This window comes from Lonchura striata, chromosome 7, assembly GCF_050655825.1.
Source record: "Lonchura striata isolate lonStrDom1 chromosome 7, ASM5065582v1, whole genome shotgun sequence".
NCBI classification, from domain to species: domain Eukaryota; kingdom Metazoa; phylum Chordata; class Aves; order Passeriformes; family Estrildidae; genus Lonchura; species Lonchura striata.
In genome coordinates, this window is record NC_140709.1 from 8,633,218 (window position 1) to 8,658,936 (window position 25,719).

The following is a 25,719-nucleotide window of genomic DNA, read 5'->3' on the forward strand; positions in this document are numbered from 1 at the left end:
GGAGTTTCTGGTATTTAATGTTTGTCACATCCCACTGAGGGCAGAGCCCCACACGCTGCCCTGCAGGACAGAGCTGGGCAGGGCAGCAGAACATGTTAGAGATAAACAGAATAAACAACCTGGAAACCAGCACAGACCAATTACGGCTTTTTCTTTGGCTGCGGGGCTCAGAGACTTCCCACAACCTTGGAACCATCACTGCACAGCCCCCGACAGGGCGGAGGCCGGCCCCGCGCGGCGCTGCCTCCGCCGGGCCCGCAGAGGGCGCTGCCCGGCGCCCGTCGGGCCCCGCGGGCGGCGGTTCCGGCGCTCGGCCGCGGTCTCCGCACGTGTGCGCGTGTGTGTGTGTGTGTGTGTGTGCGTGTGTGTGTGTGTGTGCGCCAGGAGCGGCGTTCTGCTCCCGCCGCCGCGATGTCGGTGCCGGCTGCTGCCAGCAACCTGCCCATGCGGCTGCTCCGCAGGAAGATCCACAAGCGCAACCTGAAGCTGCGACAGCGCAACCTGAAGCTGCAGGCGGCGCAGGGGGCAGGTACGGGCGGGCGGCGCCGCGGAGCCTCTCCCCGGCTGAGCGCCGGCCGAGCCGTGACCAACTTGGTGTTGTCTCCCCTCTCCCTCCTCCTTCTGTCTCTGTCTCCGCCGTGCAGCGCCCTCGGCCAGCGAGGCGGCTTCGCAGGGGCCCCCGGAGGAAGAGGAGGAGGAGGAGGCGGCGGTGCCAGAGGCGCCAGAGGTGGCGGCAGCGGCCCAGGAGGGCGCGGAGCCTGCGGACGCAGCCGGACTCCGCAGCGGGGAAAAGAAGAAAAAGAAGAAAAAAAAGAGAAAAGCGGTGGCCAATGGAGGAGATGGTGCGTGTTCTTAGCAAGGACAGCGTGTTTCCCAGGGCTGAATTAGTCTGGGAGACCCCGCAAGCGGCTCCTTAGTGCCGCGGCGGCGGGGAAAGTTTGAAATGCCATGTGCCGGTCAAGTGTGCGTTTTAAAGTCCCTGAGGTCTAAGGATTTACCCCTTTCATTCCAGCTGCGATGTTTGAATTCTTAATTCATACTAGTAACCAGTTTATTTGTTCCATAGGATTGTGCTTTGTAACGTTGACGGGATGTTTTGCTTGTTTATTATTCAAATACATGCCCTGTGTTTCAGGGCTCTGTACTTGGCTGTGCAGCCAATACAACTTTGTAGCAATATGTCCAGCGTTTGGGAACATTTATATATTATGAAATTGAAATATACTTAAAAACTACCAAAAAAACCCTAAAAAAACACCACACAAATATTGCTAGGTTTGCACATGTTTTTATATGTCTAGATTTATAGATAGATTTCTAGACATACATGAGGAATAGAAGCTTTCAGAGTTTTGACATTATTTAATTTTTTGGGACATGCATCATGCTTATGCCAATGAAGAGATGCTTTAATCTCCAAAGATTCAGGTACCTAAAATGCAACTTCTCACATACCCTGAGCACAAACAGTGTGGGAAATTTGGTGTTTGCATTGCAGATGGGAAAGAATTTTTTAACCACTTTAAGGACAATTTATCTTACTTTCACACAAGATGTCATATGATATGTGTCAAGCTAAATTTTATCAATATGTAAAATGGGCTGTGTGGAAGAAACTTGGAGATTTTTTACTATCAGAAAATTCCATAGATTTTTTAGAATCCATAGATTCCACAGATTTTTTTACTCTCAGAAAATTCCATAGAAACCTTGTCTCTCCTCCAGCCCCCTTCCAGCCCATGGAAGATCAAGATCTTTGTACATGGTTTACAGACTAAAGGAAATTCAGTCTGTGGAACAGCTTTTCATGATAACCATGACCTTTGCATTTCTAACTGGTCTTCTGTAAAAATAACACTCCAGATACAGAAACCAAAAAAGCAAAAACTGAAGAAGATGAATCTGCAGAGGTAGAAGATGAAGATAAGCAGGACTCTGGAGAGAAAGAAGTGGAAGAGGAGGAAGATGAAGTGCCCAGTTTGCCACTAGGTGTAACAGGTATCTTGTGTTCTCTTCTTCATGCACGGGCAAAATCCCAAGGTCTAACACTTTCCTTCCAGAGCAAGTTGCAGTTTTCAAGTGAGCTTTGTGAGTCAGGTGTTTGGATATGTGATGTGACACTGGCAGCTGTACAGCACTCACCCATCTGCTGTTCTTGGAAATTTGCATTATATACACATCTGTTGGTCCTGCAATTACTAGTGAAAGTGTTTTTTAAACCTATATACATATAAGCTTATCTGTAAAGGAAGAAGTCCATGAAGAGCAAGCTGGAGGTGTAGAACTAGTAAATCTGACAGAAGAAGCAGTGCATTCATCTTCATTTTTGTTAACTCTGTGTAGTTTTCTTATTAACTCAGTAATACAGAGTATTTTGCCAGTGTCTTTGGATGTTGTGGTAGAATGCAATAAGAAGTCCTTTGATTTTTTTCCATATAGGTCAATTTGAACTGGTTAATCTCAGATGGCAGAGGAAATAGAAGAAATAAGTTTAAATATTTTTTATTCTGCCCCTCACTTCAGGTGCTTTTGAAGACAATTCCTTTTCTTCCCTGGCTGGTTGTGTCAGTGAGAATACATTGAAAGGCATAAATGACATGGGGTTTACACACATGACCGAAATTCAACATAAAAGTATTAAGCCTCTTCTGGAAGGCAGGTAAGAAATAGGGGTTTTAGTCACTCTAATGACCCCAGGTGTTTTGTAAATTTTGCTGGCAAACTACATACATGAATCACAAAATCAAATAATGGTATTAATGTTGGAAAATACCTCCATGATTATCGAGGGGCCTTCCACTGACTAATTGCTGTGACCTGCCTTTTCCAGCAAGCTCCTAGTACCAACTCCACTGGTCTTCTTTAAGCCACGTTAGTTTTTTACATTGTCAGCATGGATCAGAGTGAGATTGCTCTTCTCTTGGTATGGTCAACTAAATACTTCTTTTTCTGTTGCTGATTACAGGGATATTTTAGCAGCTGCAAAAACAGGCAGTGGAAAAACACTTGCGTTTCTCATTCCTGCAGTAGAGCTCATCTACAAGCTGAAATTCATGCCTAGGAATGGTAAGGCTCTTCATTGCACAACTGAATTTTACTGCAGAGCCATTTAGGGGGTTGGATGAGTTGTAACTGACTCTCTGATGCATTTTTTAGGTACGGGTGTTATTATTCTTTCTCCTACTCGAGAGCTGGCTATGCAAACCTATGGAGTTCTTAAAGAACTTATGAATCATCACGTTCATACCTATGGTCTGATAATGGGGGGCAGCAACAGATCAGCAGAAGCACAGAAGCTTGGAAATGGAATCAACATCATTGTAGCAACACCAGGAAGACTGCTGGATCATATGCAGGTAGATACAATATTGATGTCTAATCTGTTTGTTAAAACATTAAAACTCTTTTCCCTGTCTGACTGTGAGTTTGTTAATCTTCTAGAACACTCCAGGTTTCATGTACAAGAACTTGCAGTGTTTGGTAATTGATGAGGCAGATCGAATCTTGGAGGTTGGATTTGAAGAAGAAATGAAACAGATCATAAAACTTTTACCAAGTAAGAAAAAAAAAAAATCTCTCTTTCCTGGAAACCACTTGACTAACATTATGTCTTCTTTCTGGCTCTATTATTATAGGAGAAGTTATTAATTTTTATAGTTCTGTAAATTAACTTCATAGTGGTTTTCTTACTCTGTCCTTTTTTTCTGCTAGCCAGTATACATTACTTATTCATTATCATTTATCTGAAGAACAGAGTTTTCAAATGCTGTTCAGAGATATATTTCTATTCATATAAAATCCTTTTAGTTTAATGTTTCCATTTTCTCATTCATTGTCCTCTGTGTGTTTATTTCCTGCAATTCATTATTTCCTAATAAGGTTTAAATTCAAGGAAAAAGGGCTTCTGACTTGCAGGTCAATCTTTTTTGATACTTCTTGGAGAAGTTTAAGTATTTACCTTAAATTTTTATTTTCCTAATTTTTCATGTAACTATTCCTTGTAATTGATGTATTAAACGCAATTTAATTGTTTTTTTAAACAAAAATATGGTAGTATTCATGGATATTAATTTAGAATTAGAAGATTAATCTCAGTTTTGTTTTGTGTCTGAATTGGATTGCAAATGATTATTAACATTTTTACAGAGAAAGAACGTTGTGTTTTGATAGCAGTTAGGATTTTGGGGGTGAGGACAGCTGAAATAAATATGGTGTACATCCCATAATACAACTACACCTTTTTGTTTTGTCAGTAGCAGTATGTTTGAATTAGAATTTAATTGGAATATTTGCCCAGGGAAGTTTGCAAGTAGATTTTACAGAATCACTGTTTGAATTCTTCTTTAAAAAGTGAGGCTGTCTTTCAAATATTTTCCAGAGCGCAGACAGACGATGCTTTTCTCTGCCACACAAACCAGAAAGGTCGAAGATCTGGCAAAGATCTCTCTGAAGAAAGAGCCACTGTATGTTGGGGTTGATGATAACAAGGAGACAGCAACAGTAGATGGTCTGGAGCAGGTAAGAGAAACATTTGTGAGAGGGTTGAGATCTCTGAACACACCAAGCCCTGTGGTTTTTTTTACTTGGGATGCTTCAGGTGTATAACTGTTTCGTTAGGATTTTTTCACAAAGTAGCTCTTCCCTGAGGTAATTGTGTTCCTAAAACACAAGTTTGCTCCTTACTACTTTTATTTAACAATGTTTAAAATTTTTGCAGGGTTATGTGGTCTGTCCATCTGAAAAAAGATTCCTTTTGCTCTTCACATTCCTCAAGAAGAACCGGAAGAAGAAACTGATGGTATTTTTTTCTTCATGTATGTCAGTGAAGTACCACTATGAATTACTCAACTACATTGATCTGCCTGTTTTGGCCATTCATGTAAGTATCTTATTCATTGATTTATTTTGAATTATTCTGATAACACCTGTAAGCTGTTATTGGCTTTATCTTTGTCTGGTTTGTTTCAGTCCATTTTCTAATAAACAGACAGCCTGCTCACAAAACTGATGATGGTCTTGATTAGTCTGTAGAGGAAGGAAATAATGCAGATTATATAATAAAGCTTCAGTAATCATTCTTGCTATTTTTTGAACCAGTGCTGAACACAATACTAATTTATGCTCTCTGTATAGTAATAATTCTGTTTTCTTCCAAGAAGTGACCTTTCACATGCACAAAAATTCAATGTGTGGAGCAAATTTTTTGCCAGAGAAATTCAGAGTCTTATGCCTGAAGTGTTTGATGCTTTTCCTGGCCAGGGTGATGTTTGGATTTACTATGCCAATTCTTACCATTTGGATGGCTATTGTAAATTTTTTATCAAAACCACAAAATGCACAGTTTAGAACAATGAATTGACTGAAAGTCTATTAAACACTTGCAACTAATCATAAATGTCCTTTTTTATTTTGTTTTCGGGGGAAATGTCTTGCTAGTCTTTGATAGAACTGTGACAAGTAATCAGTTTTGTTTGGTTGTTTGCTTTTATAACCTGTAATCCGTCTAATATAATGCTAGACTTGCAAATGTCCTTTTCTTGAATTTGAAACATGTTTGTTGGGCTCGTGAGAAGAATGTTTATGCAATTTTTAATGTTTTGGGAGATAGAGTGATACCCTCTGAGGGATGCCGCTTCTTGTAACTCTGTGTGGTTTATTTTTTTTCCTTTGTTCACTTCAATATAGTCCTGCTTGGTCTATACAAAACCACGATTTGGGATATGTCTCAAATTATTTTTTAGTTGATATTCATCCCCAGTGTGTTTGTTTCCTTTCAGGGTAAGCAGAAACAGACCAAACGTACTACAACGTTTTTCCAGTTCTGTAATGCGGAGTCTGGAATACTGCTGTGCACTGATGTGGCTGCCAGAGGATTGGACATTCCTGAGGTTGACTGGATTGTCCAGTATGACCCTCCAGATGATCCAAAGGTAAGCTAAGGAAATAGATAGGAACAGCAAGAAATCAAATCCTGTCTACAAACTTAGTTGCAGAGAAGAGCTGAAACTGCTGCTTGACAGAGGGCAGGATTCAGACATGGGCATATCCTGCTGCTCGTTTCTTTCACTGCCCTTCACCAGCTCCTAGGAAATGCTGCTCCTAGCCAAGACCTTGGTTGCCTTCTTGAGAATTGCATTTTAAAATATTGTTTGTGCTGTGAAATTAAAATCTAATCAACTAAACAGCCAAACACTTCTCAAGAGGAGGGCGAGTTTACGTACGCATCCCTGAGCTTTCTTTTGTTTAAAGATAATAGTCTTACTTGAATAAAAGTCTACTGTAAACAAGGGAAATTTAAAAATCTCTAAAATCAAGATTTAATTTTCAGTTACTGCAGACTAAGATCTTTTTTCCTCAGTAAAAGATAAAATGCTTTAGTCAGGGGCTCTGTCTCAGCGTGATGTTGCTGTGCGCCTTCAGCATTTGTTTTCCCTTATCCATGTGTCAGTGCCAAGAAAAAGTTTTACCAAATAGTGAATGATACCTTACATTATATTGAGGTTAACTTTGGTGTATTTTTTGTTGACGATTAAGACTGCCTGACCTTGTTGTCTGTTATTCTTTCCAAAAGGAATATATCCATCGTGTTGGTCGGACTGCCAGAGGAATAAACGGAAGAGGACATGCTCTGCTCATCTTACGACCAGAAGAACTGGGCTTCCTTCGTTATCTTAAACAAGCCAGGGTAAACTTCTGTACAGTTTTTAAAGGCAAAACCTGTTGGTTTGGTTTGGTTTTTCAAAGATCAGTTTCATTTTATTTGATTCCAAAGAAACATAGTATTCTTTTAAAGGTAATCATTTTAACAGAGCTGCTTGATTGCTGTCCTTATGGACTTGTTTTGTGACTTTTAACTAAAATTATTTAACTTCTAAAGCAAAAGTGGTAAAAAATGGTGTCGTACTGAGTGTCTCTATTACTCTGGCTTAAAGGAAGTGATAATACTGTCATATTGATGTAAAGGCACTTCACAGATACAGCTGTGGTGTTAAAAAATCTGTTATCTAGAAGATTGTTTTCTATTTGTCCTTGGTCTTAAACACATTCAGTATATTTACACAGTTTAAATCATGTTGATGCTTCATTTCTTCTTCTGTTTATAAGGTACCGCTAAGTGAATTTGAATTTTCTTGGTCAAAAATCTCAGACATCCAGTCTCAGGTATGACACGTCAACTACTTTGTTTTCAACTATCTTTGTTACAATTTGCATGGAGAATGTTGCAGTCTATAATGACTGCAACTCAAAATATTTTTGCTTCTTTAGGAATATTACTATATAAGCCCATGTCTTAATAAAGCCCAACATCAGCTAAAATTTTGTGCTCCTGTGCTACAAAAATAGCCAAGGAACACAGAGTTGAGTGGAATAGCATAGCTAATTCTGAAGATACGAATTTCTATTGTTGATTACTTCTGTGAATCATTCTTTTGATAAGAGGTCTGTAAAGCTTCTTTGCAGTAACTTGAATTTAAAATAGCAAGTATAGGAAGCAGTGAAGACAGTCCTTACAGAGAGAGGTTCCTAATTAAGCATAATCAGGAAGAAGTGGTACTTAATGTAGCTTATTTTTAGAATGCTGAATTAATGTATGTTAAACATCAAATGAGACACTGGGATCTAATGAGTATTGGGAACTTGGCCCACATCAAATAAAATATCTTAGTCTGGTGTATCTCCATTTTTGTTTAGAATTAATAACTGCTGACGTCACAATGAACTGGCACCATAATAGATCAGGCTGTGCACGGAATTGCATGGAATCACACAGTTCAGGTGTCAGGCTGGCTGTTCTCATACACAAAGTTTCATGGTGTGGCTGCAGGTGTATTGTCCTTGATTAACTTGTTTGGGACAACCCAGTGTAATATTTCTGTAAATTTTCATATTGCTGAGGCTTTGTTTGTACTGTAAGTCAGCTTCAGGATCTTTTGTCCCTCTACATGTTTACAAAATGTGCATTTTGATGTCCCAGTTTTGCTGTAGTAAGGAGTGAATGTCATTGCCGCTCATACAGTAAAAAAATGTCTGAATATAATGTATAGACTTTTAACAGTTATAATTATTTATGTCTCTTATGGTTTTATTTTCCCCTCACCAGCTGGAAAAACTGATAGAGAAGAACTACTTCCTTCACAAGTCAGCCCAGGAAGCTTACAAAGCTTATATCAGAGCTTACGACTCCCATTCTCTGAAGCAGATCTATGATGTCAATAATTTGGATCTTCCAAAAGTCTGCCTTTCGTTTGGTTTTAAAGTTCCTCCGTTTGTTGACCTCAGTATCCTTTTACTGCAGTGTTTCAAAGCTGAATTTCTGCATTATAAATGTTCAGTGCAACTTGCTGAATTCCTATGGTACCTCAAGTTCTGCTGTTTTGTTGTTGGGGTTGGAGTTTTTCTGCTAATAATCATGAAAAAGGAACCATGCTCCAAAAGTATTTCATCAAAGAAAATGTAAATATTGCAAATTATATAACTGCAAAAATACCTACAAACATCTCTTTTAGCACATGTCCATGGTGTACATGCTTCAGTTGCTGTCAGGCAGATTTTGGGATGTATCCATGTTCCAAAGTATTCTTCTTTGAAACCTCCATAGAAGATTATTTTCATTGAAATATATTTGCTTCAGTTTCATAGTCATGGAATACTGGCATAGAGGGGCAAGAGCAGGAACTAGGAGACTGTATTTAAATTGCTGTCAAACCTGACACTGAATGGAAGCAGTAGTGCATTGGATAGTTTAATTGGACAGCTGGAGGAATATTTAGAACCACAAGCACAAAGTTCTGGGTTTCTCTGTAATTAGGCAGCTCAACTTTTCCTCATATCAATAACCTTAAGTAAACCCAAAATGTAATATTTCGAGGTACTCCTTTTTAAGTTCTTTAACCAATGAAATTTCAGATGTGAACAGCAACCGTGGCAGAAGACTACAGAAAAGAGGTGGAGGTGGGGGATTTGGCTACCAGAAATCAAAGAGTGTCCACAAAGCAAAAATCTTCAAACACATCAGCAAGAAATCTGACAATCGGCAGTTTTCTCGTTAATCCTGGTCATTAAAATGCCTTGGGGCCTTGGAGTAGCTTACCTTGATCAAAACCATCTGGCAGTTACTTCCAATTTAAACAGCTCCTTTCCCATTTTTAGGTCTCTTTAAGGATTTTTTTCTTTTCTGAAAACATCTTTTATTTTTCACTTCAGGAAGACTCTTCAGAACTGAGGCTAAAGGAGAATATGGCCAGAAAATTTTGCCATGGTGGTTGTAAGGAAGAAGATCATTTAAATTACCTAAGTCAATATTACAGAGATTTTTATTAAAGAAATGGAGAATACCTTTAGGTTTTATAGAAGAATTTGCTTTACATTTACCCTTCTTTATATGCATACCTCTGAAAACTGTTAGAGTGGACAACATAAGGACATTGTGAGATAAAAAGGTTTTGCTCATATGAATCATTGCAAAGGGTTTTACTGCTCCAGAACTCTGCTTTGGCCATCAAATATGCTGAAGAATATAGGGAGATTCCTTTAGAACTGAACCATGGATGAATAATTAAGGCTGTATGAGCTTGTGAATAATTTCAGACATGGTTATCTGTATAACAAGTAAAGTGTCCAAAATAAAATAAATATCTTACATCAGTTCTGGTACATGATTAATACTGGTTAAATGTCATATAATAGTAACACTGAAATATTTGGCTTTCCTTCATGTCCAGTTTAAATCTGAATTTATTAATCTGGGGACATTTAGAGAGAGACATTAATCTGGGGAGGTGGAGAGACTCAATAAGTGAAAAAGTGAAGTGGTTTATAAATATACTAGAAGGGAAGGAGGAATATAAAAACTGAAATGGAAGAGGGTGGAATACACATTGCAGACAGGAAAAAATGTGAAGGCTTCAGTACAAGAGTACACAAGTTGGGTAAAAGAGTAATTGCTTTACACATTATTTCCATCTCTCTGCCATTGTAGCAGTAGGTAACTGCTCTTACAAGACTACAGTGGTGGTGAGAAATGTTCAAAAAGTTCCTGTGTCAAGGAAAGACTAAAATGTCACAAAATCCAGAAATGTGGGCCACCTGTGATTACCGTAAAACAGCTTTTAATTTACATTTAAAATGTAACCCAGGAGCAGTTACAAATACAAAAGCATAAGTAGTTATTCCAATATAAATTGGACTGTTATTTCTTAGATCTTCTGAGGTAGCATATCAGATTTGAAACTGATATATTGAAATATTTTTTAAAAGTCAGTGGACTTCCTTTTCATCCTTGAGGAAAGCAGACGGGGAGAAATAATAAGACCATTCTGTTTCTAGTGCTTCCACCATTCAGAACTGAGCATTGTCTGGTTTTCCCTCTTATGAAATGGCTGAATATAGACCCTAATTGGCTTTTAGGATTTTTAATGTCAAAATAATTTTGTTACTAGAATTTGAATATTTTGTGCTTCTAAGCTTGCAATGAAATAGCAAAAGCTTCTCTGGAGTGTAAGTAGTGCTAAATATGATTCCTGTCATTGAGTTCTAATCTTTAATTCTGGGTTTTCTTAAAAAGTCAAACTAATTTCCAGGTCATTAATTTAATTTTAACTCTTAGAAGTTCTCTGTGAGATGTACATCACCATACAGTTTAATGCTTCTGTTTATACCTGCCAGCTGTGCAGTTACTTTATGGGAATTATCTCTCATTAAAGCAAAAGAAACACTGAGGGACTCATTAGTTGAACTGCAAAATTAATTACCGGGAAAGAGATGTAAGCAAAGTTGCAGTAAACCACTGTGAAGATACATGTGGTTATGTGGGTGCAAGCAGTGGTTGCAGTAGTGTGGAGTATTGGTTTGGAACAGGAAAAATTTGGGATGTGGAGTCAGTGTGACTATCTGTCTGACCACGTGCTCATGACCAGAACTCATTGAGCTTAAAAGTGCATGAAAATTCTGCCACTTCTAAAGTCTGATACATGGAAAACTGATAAAGAGCCTGCACGACTCTTCCCTGTGATACTTGGGTTGTATTTTCCTAATTTTCTAACACAAAGAGATCTTTGAAACAAACTTCTGTAGGAGATGGAAGGACTGGATGTATTGCTCTACAGTAATAGTAGCTTACTCTGAATAAAAAGTTAAAGTTACTTAAACAAAGATGTGTAATGGCTCCACCCTGCCTGTAGTAGCTACAAAGTCAGCCCTAATTTCCTGATAAAGCAGAAGACAAATTCATGAGCTGGAATTAAGTGGGAATCAAAAGCTTCCTGCCTTGTGCAGATGCAATTACCTTTTGCTTTTTTTATGAAATCGTAAATGACAAAGTTTCTGATGAAATATCTATGTATTGGGCAGCATCTATTCCACCATGGTATTGAAAGAAGTGCAAAAGATTGTCAGACTGGAAATCTAGGGTTTCCTTTGCAGCTTCCCCTGTTATCAATCCTATGAGCAGTTAATAGACCTCAGCCATCAGGCTCTCAAGGCTTGTCTCATAACAGTGACCAATCGCTTGGGGACTAATACCATGTGCCTTGAGAAATTGCTTTCTTCCTCTGAGAACCTTGACAAAGCAATTGGACTCTTTAAACCACTTAAGGGGGTGATCAAATCTGTCCTGCTTGAACTGGAAGATGTTTTTGACAGTTCCTGGAGCAGGCCCATAAAGGAGCAGTCTGCCACCGAGTTACTGCTCGTATTTGTGAAATATCTCATCATGATCCGAGTTTCCTGTGCTATAAAAGCTGCTGAGTTACGGACAAGCACGACGCTGGTCAGAAAGTGTTTCCATCAAATTTCTCAGGGTGAATATCACAGGTAGAAGGCACCCTTATTGACACTGTAGAGTAAGAGTAGTTGAGAACTAAGATATTATCTACTGAGGTCTGCTGTAAATAAGAAGTATGTTTATATTTTGGCAGTAATCAGCCTTTCTGTTTGATGTATGACTTGATGATGACTCAATTTAAGTAAGTTACCAAAGCTCTGATGATTTGCTTTCAAGCCAGTGACTTGAGGCTCAGGGAAAGCAACTCACAGGAAGGGTGAAAAGGGCTACGTGATTTTAAAAAATAATATTTTAGTAGAGGACCCACTGTGAAGCAAGACATGGTGCTGACAGGATACTGCACAGGTCTGTGACTTTTGGTTTTAGTTCTGCCACTGCTCTGCTTAGGAGATCATTGCCCAGTCACTTCAAGTGCCCAAAACTTAAAAGGGGTTTTACAGAAGAAATGTAAACAGCCAGACAAGAGGCAGTTATTAGCCCTTGAAATGTGGGTCAGTTCTTGGGTTTGCGTTTTTTTTTCAAATTAATGCTGAAAGAAGCCTATAATCAATACAGAATAAAATTGTATTACTGCTCCTGGCTTTTGCTCTATTAGCTTGATTTTCTCAGGATTTTAGCTGACAGGAGAATTCATACAACAATTACCGAGGCTTTTGTTTGTCTGATGCTTTTAGATTTATAAAATATGTTGAGCCCTGACAATAAGAATCCAGCCTCTTGAGCTGGAATGCTCTTAGCTGCTAAAAAATCTGCTGGCTTGCATCAAAGTCATAAATACCATGATGTTGCTTCTGTCAAATCTCTTTATTGCACAGCACAGCCGTGTAGGGAAGAGATTACTTTTGTTTTTTTCTTCTTAGCCACCACAATAAACTTTTGGTATGGAGTTGTGAGGAGAGGTAGAGGAAAGATGCCATTAGAAGAAGGGAAGACAAATGGAAAGTCAGGGTCCTGTCTAAAAACACATTCACTTTGCTGTATGTGTGTCATCTAGCTTAAGAACTACATTCACTTTTCAAAAAAAACCCCAAAACCTTAGCATACTCCTCAGCAGCAGTCCATCTTCCCAGACACTTTTGTAAGCTGCAACACTGAAAAACATAACCATCTACTATTTTTTCCCAGTTGGTCAGAAATTAAAAAAGAAAAAAAAGGAAAATTGTAGGCTCTGCAAAATCTTGTGTAACAGTTACAAAATTTCCAAACTCTCTATTCTGACTATCAATTAAAGATGTTGAGGGCTTTCTGGGCTCCTCTATGAGTGGTTGCAATCACCTGTAAGTGTTTTTATTATTAATAAAATCAATACTACCTGGCATCTGTATGGCACCTAGATTCTCCATCACATTTTCAATAGTAAAAGTATGGAACCAGCTGTAAAAGGACTTTGGAAGGTTTGTTTTTTGTCTTGAGCTGAAATTTTCTATGTATTTCTTAAATTAATTTCAGGATTTATAAAACTGATTTTTCTTAAAAATACTTTTGATAGGAGGCTGATTTTCTACTAAAGGGATGGAATAAAACTGCATCTGCTAGAACCCTTTTTAGCACTTTTGAATCTAAAACAAAAAACGGAAAATATGTAAAGATCCAAGTTCAGTGTAGTCCTTTTATAATGGTCTAAAAATAATCTGCCTCTAATTGATAAAAACAAACTTCTGGAAAATGTAACATTAAAATTTTATATATTTGCTATAAAAATACATCATCACTTCACAAAATGGGCTGGAATTCTGTTATATCTGGATGAGTCATCACCCTCCAGAGCTGTTACTAAGCTGTGTGCTGTCCTTGTCAGTGCTTGGAAATGGTGCTGTGACAAAGCTGGCCTGGGCAGCTGCTCCCTGGGGAGGACAGACGCCTCAGCACAGCTGAGCAAAGGGTAGCTTGGACACAAATTACAAGGATGCAGGGAGGATTAAACCAAGTTAAGAACTTTCAGACTGACCGAAAGAAATAGTATGACAAGTCTGAATCTGAAAAGATTCAGTTAAAGAGAGTCCTGAAGTGATGTTTGGTAAAGTGATGAGGACTAGGAAATATGTTTTGCAATTCTTCACCTTTGTCACAAGTCCTTTTATCATCAATTCTGAGGTCAACAGGAGAAAGTGAGAACAGATGCAAAGGAAGATATAAAGTATTTAGACTTACAAGAGATTGCTACTTTCCACCCTTTTGTGTTTTGCATCCTTCAGACTTCTCAAAAGTGCCACAAAGCACCAGACATCCAGATGGAAATACGACATTCTCTTGTATTCACTGTTGATTCTATTGTCCATCTCCAAGCCCTTGGTCACATACTTGATCGCTTATTTTAAGGGCAATGAAATGGTTGGTGGAGCACTGGGGGAACATGGCAGGAAAGGGCTGTGAAGAGAAGAGGGTGTCCTGTAGCCTCATGGGGTCCGTGGGGAGAAGGGGGTGTCTCGTCTCCACCTGGGTGTGTGGGGACACAGACTATTGCAGTCAAACTAATTTCCAGGTCGTTAATTTAATTTTAGCTCTTGCTGTCTAACTCTTGTTTAGACTATTGCTGTCTACTCGGTCCTGGTGAGGCCACATCTGAGCACTGTGTCCAAATTGGGGCTCCTCCGTACAAGAAAGGCAAGGAGCTACTGGAGAGGGTCCAGCAGAGGCCACAAAGGTCATAAAGCATCTCTTATGAGAGAATGTGACAGATAAACCTGTTTAAGTCTGCAGAAGACAAGACAGAGAGGGGATCTCATTAATGCACATTAAGATCTCAAAGACGGGTACCAACAGGATCGTACCAGACTCTTTTCAGTGGTGCCCAGCGACAGGACAAGGAGTAATGGCCTTAAACTAAAACACAATGAGTTTAACCTCAACAAGATGAAGAACTTTACACTGACGGTGGCAGCGCACTAAAAGCTGCCCAGGGAGGGAGGGCGCGGATTCTCCCTCTTCGCAGACATTGCAAACCCAGCTGGCCGTGCTCCTGGTCGGGACGGCGCCCGCAGCCGCCGCCTCGCCCCTCAGGGGCAGCGCCGGGGAGGCGGCGCCTCGCCGCCCCTCGCGGCCCGGCCGCGCTGGGGCGGGGCGGCCGCTGGGGCGGGGCGGCAGCGGCGGTGCCGCCGCCCCCGCTGCCCGTGCCGGGGCCTCGCCGCCGTGCCGCCGTGCCTCCCTCCCTTCTCCAGCCCGCCTCCCTTCTCCAGCCGCCCGGGAGCCGCGTCCCGGCGCGGAGCTCCGCTCCCCGCGGCGGGGCTGGGAAGGGGCAGCGGGGAGGGGTCGAGCGCTGGTGCCGGGCATGGCGGAGACTCTGAGCTCCTGCTCCCCACGGGGCCAGTGCCAGCCCAGCGTGGGCGCCAATGCCTCGTCTGCCGGCGTGGACGCCAACGCCTCCTCCTCGGTGGTGGGCGGCAGCGCGTGGAGGGGCCGGGAGCCCTTCTCCATCCTCACCGTCCTCATCCTCACCCTGCTGGTGCTCCTGACCGTGGCCACCTTCCTCTGGAACCTGCTGGTGCTGGCGACCATCCTGCGAGTGAAGGCCTTCCACCGGGTGCCCCACAACCTGGTGGCCTCCACGGCGGTGTCGGACGTGCTGGTGGCGGCGCTGGTGATGCCGCTGAGCCTGGTGAAGGAGCTGTCGGCCGGGCGGCGGTGGCGGCTGGGCCGGGAGCTGTGCCTCGTGTGGGTGTGCTTCGACATGCTGTGCTGCACGGCCAGCATCTGGAACGTGGCGGCCATCGCGCTGGACCGCTACTGGTCCATCACCCGCCAGCTGCGGTACACGCTGCTCGCCCGCCGCCGCGTCTCCAACGCGATGATCGCGCTCACCTGGCTGCTGGCCGCGGCCATCGCCCTCGCCCCGCTGCTGGGCTGGGGGGAGACCTACAGCCCCGAGCAGCAGCGCTGCCAGCTCCGCCAGGAGCCGTCCTCCACCATCGTCTCCACGGGCGGGGCGTTCTACCTGCCCCTCTGCGTGGTGCTCTTCGTCTACTGGAAGATCTACAAGGCGTCCAGGTGGCACATGGGGGCCCGCAGGAGGAACGCCGTGCTGGCCCTGCCCGAGGCTGCCCAGGTAAGGCTGGGCAAGGGGAGGGAGCCCCGCTGCTCCCCTGGCACTGCCAGCCTGGTTCTGCTCAGCTCCGGCCCTCGCCCCTGCCATGGAGGGTCCGGCACGGCGAGAAGGCTGCCAAGTGCCCCGGGGCTCCCGTGTGAGTGCGACTTTGTCACAGACTGGACGTGAGCATAATTAGCCAGCCAAAAAGTGCAGCTCCTGGAGAGGAGCTTTATTCTCATTTTTCCCTTGTGTGTTATAAAAGTAATGGACAGGCGCATTCACTGCCAGTCAAAAAGTGCAGCTCCTGGAGATTTTTGTTCTCATTTTTTCCTTGTGTGTTATAAAAGTAAGGGACAGGTGCATTCACTGCCAGTCAAAAAGTGCGGCTCCTGGAGAAGATCTTTATTCTCATTTTTTCATTGTGTGTTATAGGAGTAAGGGACAGGTGCATTCACTGCCAGTTGGGAGAGACACTTGAAAATTGTTCTGGATTTGCCATTCCTTGGTTTGTTTGGTTTTGGGTTTTTTTCCTCTATATTCTTCTTGTGTTGGTGGGGTAAAAAAAAGACATAAACAGATCCCCAGGTCCTGCACCGAGATAAATGTGCATTTATCTACCAGCACAGACTTTGTCTCTCTGAATACATTCTGGTAAGCAAATTAGGTATTATTCACAATATAAACTTATATATATTTATGTTCTTGGGCTGTTTTTCCTTGGATGCTGCTCAGTGCATAGTGTTGAAGCAATGAGCAATCGTTTCTGATTTAAAATTACCTGTTGGTTTCAAAACCATGTTCTCCTTATCCCAAATATTGTCTGTAATCCTGCAGTGCCCTAGCCATCTGGGAGGTTTCATTCATTTTGGGGACACACTTTGCTGACAGGAAAGCTGTGTCCCTTCAGAAGGGTTTGGGTTGGCTCCTTGTTCTCCCTGGGTCTCAGGCTCTCTGCATGATGCTGCTGTTGCCCATTCCATGTCTCCGCCGTGCTTGGCTGTGCTCTCTGTAAACTTTCCCTGCTTTCTGTCACATACTCTCACTCCTACCAGTCTTTATGCTTTTGTGATTGAATGTTGCGCTTCCTAAGCCCAGTCCCTTCCCAGTAGCAAAGATGAGCTGTGTAGATGTTAGAGAGCATTTCTGTTCCATTGGGGTTAATCCTGCAGAGCCTCATTCCCCTGCAAAATCCTATGTTTGATTTGGAGGCAAGGAAGATCATTATTATGGTCACAAGTAAGAGTCTGTAGTTTGTGTCCCCAGATGCTTGCAAGACATGCACTGGTATAATTGCATTATTGCACTGGCATAATTGCATAATTGCACTGGCAATTATGTGTGATTAGACTTGCAGATTTGGATCATAATGTCCTGAAGCTACTTCTAATATATATTGATTTATGAAGGTTATCTTCTATGAAAAAAGGAAAAAATTTGTTAGAACAGTAAAGAATGTCTCATCTAGTGGCATTTTTTTTCCTACAATCTTCAGGCCCTAGTTTGCACCAAATTTCTTCCAAATTGTTTTAAGTATGATGAAAGTATTGCTTGGAGTTAATATATAATCTCTTCAAGCACAAAAGCCAGCTGATTATTTGTACTTTGCATGTTCTATCTTTTACATACACACATACCCATCAGGACTAGTTTGGAATCTAAAATTCTGGGAAGTGAAATGAGCTGAGACATTGCTGCTCGAGCCAGTGGAGGGACACATCCCATGCCAGTTTTAGCAAGACAGAGTCTGGCTGCACATTGTCATAGTTGTGTCTGCAGGAGGCCCTTCCTGGGCCCAGCGTGGCTGCCAGGTGAGTGTTTTTTGTGATGCAGCATCTGGGGGCTGCTTTAGGCTGCACTGGCAAAAGGGCTCTGTCACAGTGAGCTACACACTCATTTTGGAAGGATTATTGCAATACCAGCAGATACTCAAGCCACTAGGTCTTCTTTCTCATTGTTGTGATTGACATATTAACTGTGATTGACTTCTCCTAACAGGGATTCTTGAATCTGCAATTTGTGTATAGTGGCAACTTCCTCTATTGTCCCAGCAGCTCTGTTTGCTAACTTCTGTGATTCAGATGCAAACTTTGCTCCTCACCTGAAAGAAGAGCTGATGCTGTACACATGTACATTATGTGAGCTCGTGGATCAAGCATGCTGCCATCCAGGATGCATTTCCTGTTTTCTTTCTAAATTAAGAGGCTGAGATTTACTCACCGAGTGTTATCCTGATCCTTTTTAAGCTTGTGGTAGTAGGATCCATCACTTTCACAGGAATAGTAGCAGTTTCCCAGTGAATTCTGGAGGGGAATCTTCACACATATCACTACTGTTCTTTGGCAAGAACCCTGTTTTTTTTTAACATGCAAACACAAAGGTAACATTGCCAAGCTTCGCTTCCTTGCATGCAGGGGTGATCAGGCTGTCAGCATCAGCTCTGTCCTCACTGATGGGGCAAATTCTGTTCTGCTTCTCATGGTTTGCCCATCAGCTCATTCTAATTTTCCCTTTCTTTCTCCCTTAATGTCCCTCCTCCCTCTACTTTCTTCCATCTCTGTTCTCAGAGAATGCTCACCTGTCATGCTCACCCTGGCAACATTTTCCTTCTGTCACTGTGACTCTGGATGTGAATTCCCCTCTGCATCTATGTCAGTCCTCACTCCAGGTGCCCTGCACCAGTTGATCTGAGGAATATTAGCAGGGTTTTTTTGGCACAAGGCTGGCAGTGCTTCCCAGTCAGGAGGTGAGCAATAATAGCAGTGATCCCTGCTGGGAGAGATGTCTGTGTCGCACTCAGGAATGAGCTGTCAGGTAGTGCTGGACTGGAACTGCACAGCAGGGCTGCAGTTGGTGGCCTGAGGTACAACCAGCTGGTTAATTCTGGCAAGTCTAAGGTTAGAAAAGGTTTGAGTCATAGGACTCAGATGCCAGTAGGGATGTCTTGGAAAAACCAGTACACCAAGTTGGGCTGTGAGGGTAATACCTTGATATTTGTCAGCCAACAGAGTCAGGCACCAAAGTGCTTCGGAGGTTGCATATAAATATAATGCATAGAATGCATTATATTATGCATATAATATAATGTATTATATTATGCATTATATAATGCATATAAATATAATGGTTGGTTGTTTTCACAGAGAAAGGTCATTCCTTTCAAACTGGGAGTGGGCATACATACCTTATGTTCCTACACTCTAACAGAGCTGCAGAATAGAACAGGTACAAAATAACTATTTTGAGTCATTCTTTTGTTAAAATTTTACTTGTGTTTTTGAAAAATACTTTTCAAAACCTTTGAAAAAATTCAGGTGAGGGAGATGGATGTGAAACATCTGAAATGCTTCTGGTTTAAATGAAAGCTTGGTTTTTGCTTTCATTTGAAATAAAATAATTGCCACATTGGGGTCCTAAATTAAGCTGGTGCTTTTATAATTTTTTGCTTGCCAATTATGAAACTACGTGAAAAGTGAATTCTGCAGGCAACGCTGACATGGGTGACCCTCATTAAAAACCTAGTGACATATCATCACTGACAGAGAGCTATGCTCTGTCACACCTGGTTGACAGCAGGCAATAATTCTCTCTCTAAACAGTCCAATTGAAATAAATGAGACTGCTCGAAAACCAGCAGATACTTCTGGATTGTGAATCAATGAGATCAATGAAATCAGTGAAATCACAGCATAGGGATAACCCAGCAAAACCAAGGATGATGGGATTTGAATGTTTGCATTACTTACATGTAGCAACTGCAAAATTAGGTTTAAATGTTCATATGAGGAGTTAAAAATCAAGTTCTGTTGATGATTGGTGGAGGTTTTGTTGCTTTGTGTTTTTTTTGGTTGTTGTTGTTTTTTTCTGTTTATTTCTCCCTTCTCAAAGTACTTATATAGTGTATAAAAGCATTAGGCATGATCCAAAGCTTAGAGTTTTGTGAGAGCCCTTCCCACTTTGGATAACATCAGGCCCCAGAGCTCCAGAAGTGCTGTGCTGCTCTGCACCTTGGCTCATTCAGCTTCTCCAACTCACTTAAGTCAGGACAATGTGGGAGGAAAAAAAAAAAAAGATTCTCCTTTTCTGAAGGGGTCACCGGCCTTTTGTTTCTTGACCCATCTCTTCTACCTGTACAGAGGTACAAATAAGAAATAAAGTTCAGCTGTCTGAAGAGGTACAAAAATGTCCAGAAAAGAGTGAGGCAGGAAGCAAAGTAGAGTGGGTAGTGATTTCCTGGGAGAAATACATTAGTCTTGCTTACAGCAGAAGAAATTCCTGGGAGAGAAAGCAGGTGTTCTTCTCCCTGTCAAATGAACTGTTTGTTATGTTGATGGAGAATCCAAGAGAGTGTAGACATTTCTCTAGTTTGATCCTTTGCATTTAGTTTCTTGTGCTCTTGTTCAAAGAGCAAGAAGTGCTGCACTGAGGCTGTAATGACCTTTGCTGAACCACACTGTGACAGGCAAAGCTCTAAATTTGTGGCGCTAAGCCAGATTTGATGGATGTTTATCATTACTGTTGTTTTGTTATTGCAGGCCCTGCAGGTGCAGGACAGACACACACAGAGCACCTGCCACGAAGGAACAGTAATAACAATCATTAAAGCTGTAAGGAACATTGTAAATCAAGGGATTTTGTCAGAAGCTCCTTGGTGGCGTGTTTTCTATGACATTCTAGGAGCACAGGAATTGGGAACATACAGCTCTAGGAACATGTATCCATTTGTGAGTAGTAATTTACTGGGGACAGACAAACAAGAGAAGAGGTAGTGAACTGTAATTGCATATCAGTGTACAGAAGAATAAATTCTGGAACTAAAACCAAACTCCTTTGTGACTGTAGAAGGATTTGTACTTGAGCTCATTTCCTTCATTTACTTTTTAGTAGTCTCACAGAGCAGCAATCATCTCTGCAGTTCTCACAGCCCGTTGTTCTGGAAATAGCTGGTTTCATCAGTTCAGAACCAAATTCTGGCCTCAGAGGAGCAGTCCTTTCATGCCAGCTATTTCCCCAGTGCTCCTGGAGCAGTGCCTGGGCAGATGGAAGGAAGTCTGTGCCCGAGGCAGAGTGTGCTGCTAGACACTGAGTGAGAGCAGTGTGCAGCACTGCAGAGATGGCTCCAGCATAACCCAAGGCATCTCCATGGACTGCTCTAATTTACAGTCTGTGACCACCTCTTCTGTCACAGCCTGCTTTCTAGTGCTCATCAGTAAGCCCAAAATGGGGCCAAAGGTTCTATACTTGTCCTTTGTTCTGTGTGGTATGGTGATAAAGGTCAGCTGTTGTGACTTACATTGAAAATTGGAGTCATGAAAAACCTCTGGGCTGGCACTGGGAACTGCAGATTTGATACATCTAGAGGTGAGTTTAGTTCTAGCAAGTAATTTACAAAACATACTATGATACAGTTTCACTTGCTGTTTTGTTTTCAGAGTCCTGACCTAACAACCAGGGAAGTTTGTAAAAACTCCTCTTACTTCAGCAGGAGCTTGACCAGGCTGCAAATGCAGGCTTCATTGTGGAAAACACCTGAGGACTGAGGTATCTTCGAGCAAAGGAAATGAAATAACCTTTTCTCACAATATGTAATTAGTGATAAAAGGGTCTCTGCTAGTAAATTCTGCAGTCAGTAGTGAGAAGGCTCTGATTCGATTTTGTGATTTGATGCAAGCTCTATCATCTGAGCAGGAGTTGAAGGTTAAATAGAGTACCAAACTGTGCCTGATGCTCATGAGGAAGTCCTTTGTATGGCTGTTCCCAAGAGGCACTTGCATAACTGTTCCTCAGGGCTAAGACATAATCGTTCATGGTTGCTTGTCACAGATTGTCCTTCTGTCATACATTCATCCTTTTTTGCAGAGTGTGATTAAGGACGTGCAGAGCAGGTCCTTCTGCAGACAAATGGTGTGATCCTTGCTACACGAGGGGTGTCCCATTTTAATTGTCAGAACTGATGTGATTTTCATTTTCCTCCATTATTTGCCTGTGCCCATAATCTGCCGCTCTTACATTCCACAGCCCCATCTCGTGTCTGAAGGTGCAGACAGGGATATCCATCCTGAAGAGTGATTGTTCAGCCACTGCCAGTGCTTCACTGTCTGAATTGCTGTGCTCATACTGAATAGAGGCCCTCCTTCTATTGCAAGGTAGCACATGAATGTGCAATATGTAGCTAATTTAACAATGGCCCATATTTGGAGTGCCTGTGAATTGTCACTCAGGCAAGTTTTGCAGCCTAAAACTGTTGCTTTTATTGCACTCTCTTCATAACTGTAGTGCCTAGAAGAACTTTAATATCACAGACACTTCACAATCTTGAGATTAAAATCTCTAGGGAGTGTCTTCATCTGGTCAGACTCAAAGCACACAAATAACTTCTGCCTAGAAGCTGTTTGTCTCCAAGAACTGTGCTGTACTGACTGCAGAGCTGAATGTCTTGCCCATAGTGAGAGGAGACAAGAAGCACTGTTGACAGCCTGGAGTAGCTGAAATTTTTTCTTCTCTCGTATAGCCCCTGCTGAAGCCAGAGTTTGAACTGAAGGTCAGTTGAAGTGGTGTTTTTCTGGCAATGATGTACTTTTTGAGAAAGTTCAGAATTACAGGACTTGGAAGGCACCTCTGGTGATCATCTAGTCCAAGCCCTGTTGGAGCAGCTCAGCTTGAGCAGGTCTAAAGGCCATGTAGCAGCATGAGTCTGGTACAGGGATAGGCAGCAGACACGGGCCTTTGTTAGCCTGCCTTAACAACCTCATTTCCCCCTAGTTATGAAGGCATCCAGTACAATAAACTGAAAAAGAGTCCCACAACACACATGGCACCAGGTACTCTTTATTTAGCTCTGTTTGTCAGTTACACTTGGCAGCTTTTTCAGTGTAATGAGTTTGGCACTCTGGGGCATTTTCTTTCTTTTAGCATGGAAGGAATGAAGTTCAGGCCTTTTGTGGTAGGTGCACAGATGTTGTGCTGTCATTTAAAAGTAATACTTCACTCAAACTGTCTTGGTAAGAAACTGTGTTTGCTTTTGTTTGAGGTGAAGGAAGCTTCGCAGGAACCACAGATGGTGTTTACAGCTCGTCGTGCAGCTATCACTTTCCAGACAGATGGAGAAACATGGAGAGAACAGAAAGAGAAAAAGGCAGCTCTGATGGTTGGCATCTTAATTGGAGTTTTTGTACTGTGCTGGATCCCTTTCTTCATCACAGAATTAATAAGTCCCCTCTGTTCCTGCAACATCCCGCCCATCTGGAAAAGCATCTTTCTTTGGCTTGGCTACTCAAATTCTTTCTTTAATCCTCTCATTTATACAGCATTTAACAAAAATTACAATAATGCCTTCAAGAACCTTTTTGTAAAGCAAAGATAAAAGGGGACACAGAGGAGAAAATTATTATTGCATAATAGGAAATAGGCCTGTGCTACGTACAGTTTTCATGCACGAGACCTACTCGAGCGGATTTAGGAGCAGTGAAAAAGAAGATGGAAGATGTCTGGATATAAACCTACTGGAGAGTTTACAGTTCTCCTTTAGAAATACAGATGTGCTACGCCGGTGTTTGGCAAAGAAGGTGGAAGCAGGGAATGCCTCCTGTCTGCTGTTCAGTCACCACGGGCTGAGGGCTGCCGGCCGTGTGCCCGGGGCCGCGGTGCCACCCCAGCACGGCTGATCCCGGCCCTGCTGGAGCTCTCCTCATCAGCAAAGGCACCGCTGGGAGCTGCTAATTGAGCAATACTGACGTGCTTGTGATACGGGCAGGATTTATTTGGAAGGGAATAAACATGCTGCAGTCAATCAGTCCTTGAGTTGATGTGAAATTAAAGTGGATGACCAAGCAGCTCAGAAACACACCCTGCCAGGACTGAGGGGCTGTGTGCTCTGCAAGCAGCAGGGCTTGATGGGCAGGCTTGGTCACAAAGGGGTCAGCTGTGTCCCCTGGGGTTAAGTGAACCTTAAGAGGCAAGTATAGAATTATTCAGAGCCCCTGAGAATGTGTTCTCAGTGCTGCCACAGGAGGATCTAGTAAGGACTTTTCACTTGTGTTATCCTCTCAGTCTGCCAGGCTCTGGCTCTCCCTGTTCTATGAAACCCAGATGAGCTCTAGACACCAACACCTCCAAGTGAAGGGGGACTGTGTGCATGGTTATTTCATGCTACCATAAAAATGAGCAGGCATAAGTGTGACGAACACCAAACAGGATGTTCAGTCAAACCAGGTGTGCTGGCTGCAGCGTGTGGCTGCTTGGCAGTGGTAGGTGAGTGCCTGCACTGTGTCTGGGGCCCTTGAACCATAAATGTGCTCATCACCCAACCTGGGTGAAGTCCTTCTAGTGTAACAAAGGTCTTGATGCCATCAGGTCTAAGTGACTCCCCAGAACCCAAAGAACTCAAACCCAAGCCTTAAATAATTTTCCCAAGATCTTCCAAACATCCCTGACCCAACAATATATACATAAATAATCTGTTTCCTTTCCTTGCATACTGCCAAGTCCATCTTGCTCCATATTTGTTTTTCTGGTGGGTTTTACTTCCTCCTCTGCTCTGAGTGGGAGAGCTGACAGCTGAGTATTTCTAGCATGGCAGCTTTTTCCTGACACAGTCCCAGGAAGCTGCATGTCAGGAGCACAGTGTATGGTGAGGTCAGGCAGTGCTGTACCTCACACCTGCAGTGCTGTGACAGTCCAGTGTGACTTACTGTGCCCACAGCCACCTGTGTGTCTTGCATTCCTGCAGAGGAGGCTTCCCTCAATTTCAGTGGGAATTCAGAAGTTTTAATAACCTAGAATTTCAAAGAGTTGTTAGGCAGTGACTCAGACTTAAATGCTGATTTAAATAACTTTCCCTTGTGACTCTCAACTTGCCTGCATACGGAATAGCTACCACTCAAACCAGGTTTTGGAGGCTTAATTAAACCAGAAGGAAGGCACATATGTAGGAGACTAAATGTTACTAAAATCCGCAGCCTCATTCAGAACCACTGACAAATTTTTCAAGTCAATTCATTTTTTTCATGTAAGATAGTCACCGCTGTAAAACCTTTAAAATCCAAACAGATGACATGGAAGAAGGAAATGCAGAGGTTGTCTTGAGCTGGTGTTGAAAAGCATGCAAATCTGCATGTGGCACCCCTGAAGTTTCTAATAATTGTGGTTTGGACAAATTTTAGTGCCTGTACTCCCTCAGCCTGCTAAGCCAAGCCATTACTCTCACACAAATCCAAGGCCAATGCTGGTGCCCATCCCGGTCTGGCTGCAGGAGCTGCAGTGATCTCCAGCTGCACATTCCAACTGACTGGAGCAGCACCTGGCTATGCAGGCACCTTCTGCCATGGCTTGGCCTCTGAAACCTGGGAGAACACCACAGAGCTGCAAGGCCCCTGTGCAGTTCCTGCAGCTGCACACGTGCAGGGCAGCACTGCAGACACCGACGTGCAGCAGAGTGCCTTCAGCAAGCGGGAGAGCAGCAGCAGGGCACTGACACAGCTCTCCTCCTCCTCAAGGATGAATTTAGCTCCCTTAGGAGGCGAGGCTGGGCCTCTGGAATTTTGTTGTGAGGAGTTCTGAAGAGAAGCAGCCAGAGCTCTGCCCACCCAAGGATCTGTGCCAGCAGCGAGTGTTACAGTGACGGGCTCACACAGCGGCCCCGTGTGTGCCCAGAGGCAACGAGAGGCAAGCAGAGCTTTCATTTCATTGCAGTGGCTTTAGGAAGCTCTCAACAAAATCAGCTTCCCACTCCAGCTCTAAATGCAGACTGCATTTAGAAGAGTGGCAGCACAGGTTCTGGTTTTTAACAGCTCACTGTGGGGCAAAGAAAATAGGTTATCAGTGGTTGTTGCCTAACCTGCTGGATGCTCCTATATGAACTAAGATTAATGACACAGTATCTTGACTGTCTAACAGGAAAAAAAAAACTATTCTAAAG

The 25,719-nt window shown here is 42.6% G+C and overlaps 2 protein-coding genes across 2 annotated transcripts; both read left to right on the forward strand.

Annotated features, from left to right (window-relative positions):
* The first annotated feature begins 288 nt into the window (after positions 1-288).
* On the forward strand, positions 289-9,645 carry DDX18 (DEAD-box helicase 18). Its single transcript, XM_021548691.4, has 14 exons — positions 289-529; positions 645-842; positions 1,864-1,998; positions 2,524-2,659; positions 2,966-3,066; positions 3,157-3,356; positions 3,442-3,556; positions 4,379-4,518; positions 4,718-4,879; positions 5,778-5,930; positions 6,572-6,685; positions 7,105-7,161; positions 8,102-8,279; positions 8,908-9,645. The coding sequence occupies exons 1-14, from the start codon at positions 412-414 to the stop codon at positions 9,048-9,050; spliced, it is 1,950 nt and encodes a 649-aa protein (XP_021404366.3). The 5' UTR covers positions 289-411; the 3' UTR covers positions 9,051-9,645.
* Positions 9,646-14,857: 5,212 nt separating this feature from the next.
* LOC110480627 (5-hydroxytryptamine receptor 5B) lies at positions 14,858-23,595 on the forward strand. Its single transcript, XM_021548719.4, has 2 exons — positions 14,858-15,824; positions 22,834-23,595. Exons 1-2 carry the CDS (start codon positions 15,051-15,053, stop codon positions 23,164-23,166), a joined length of 1,107 nt encoding a protein of 368 aa, XP_021404394.3. The 5' UTR covers positions 14,858-15,050; the 3' UTR covers positions 23,167-23,595.
* The last annotated feature ends 2,124 nt before the right edge of the window (positions 23,596-25,719 follow it).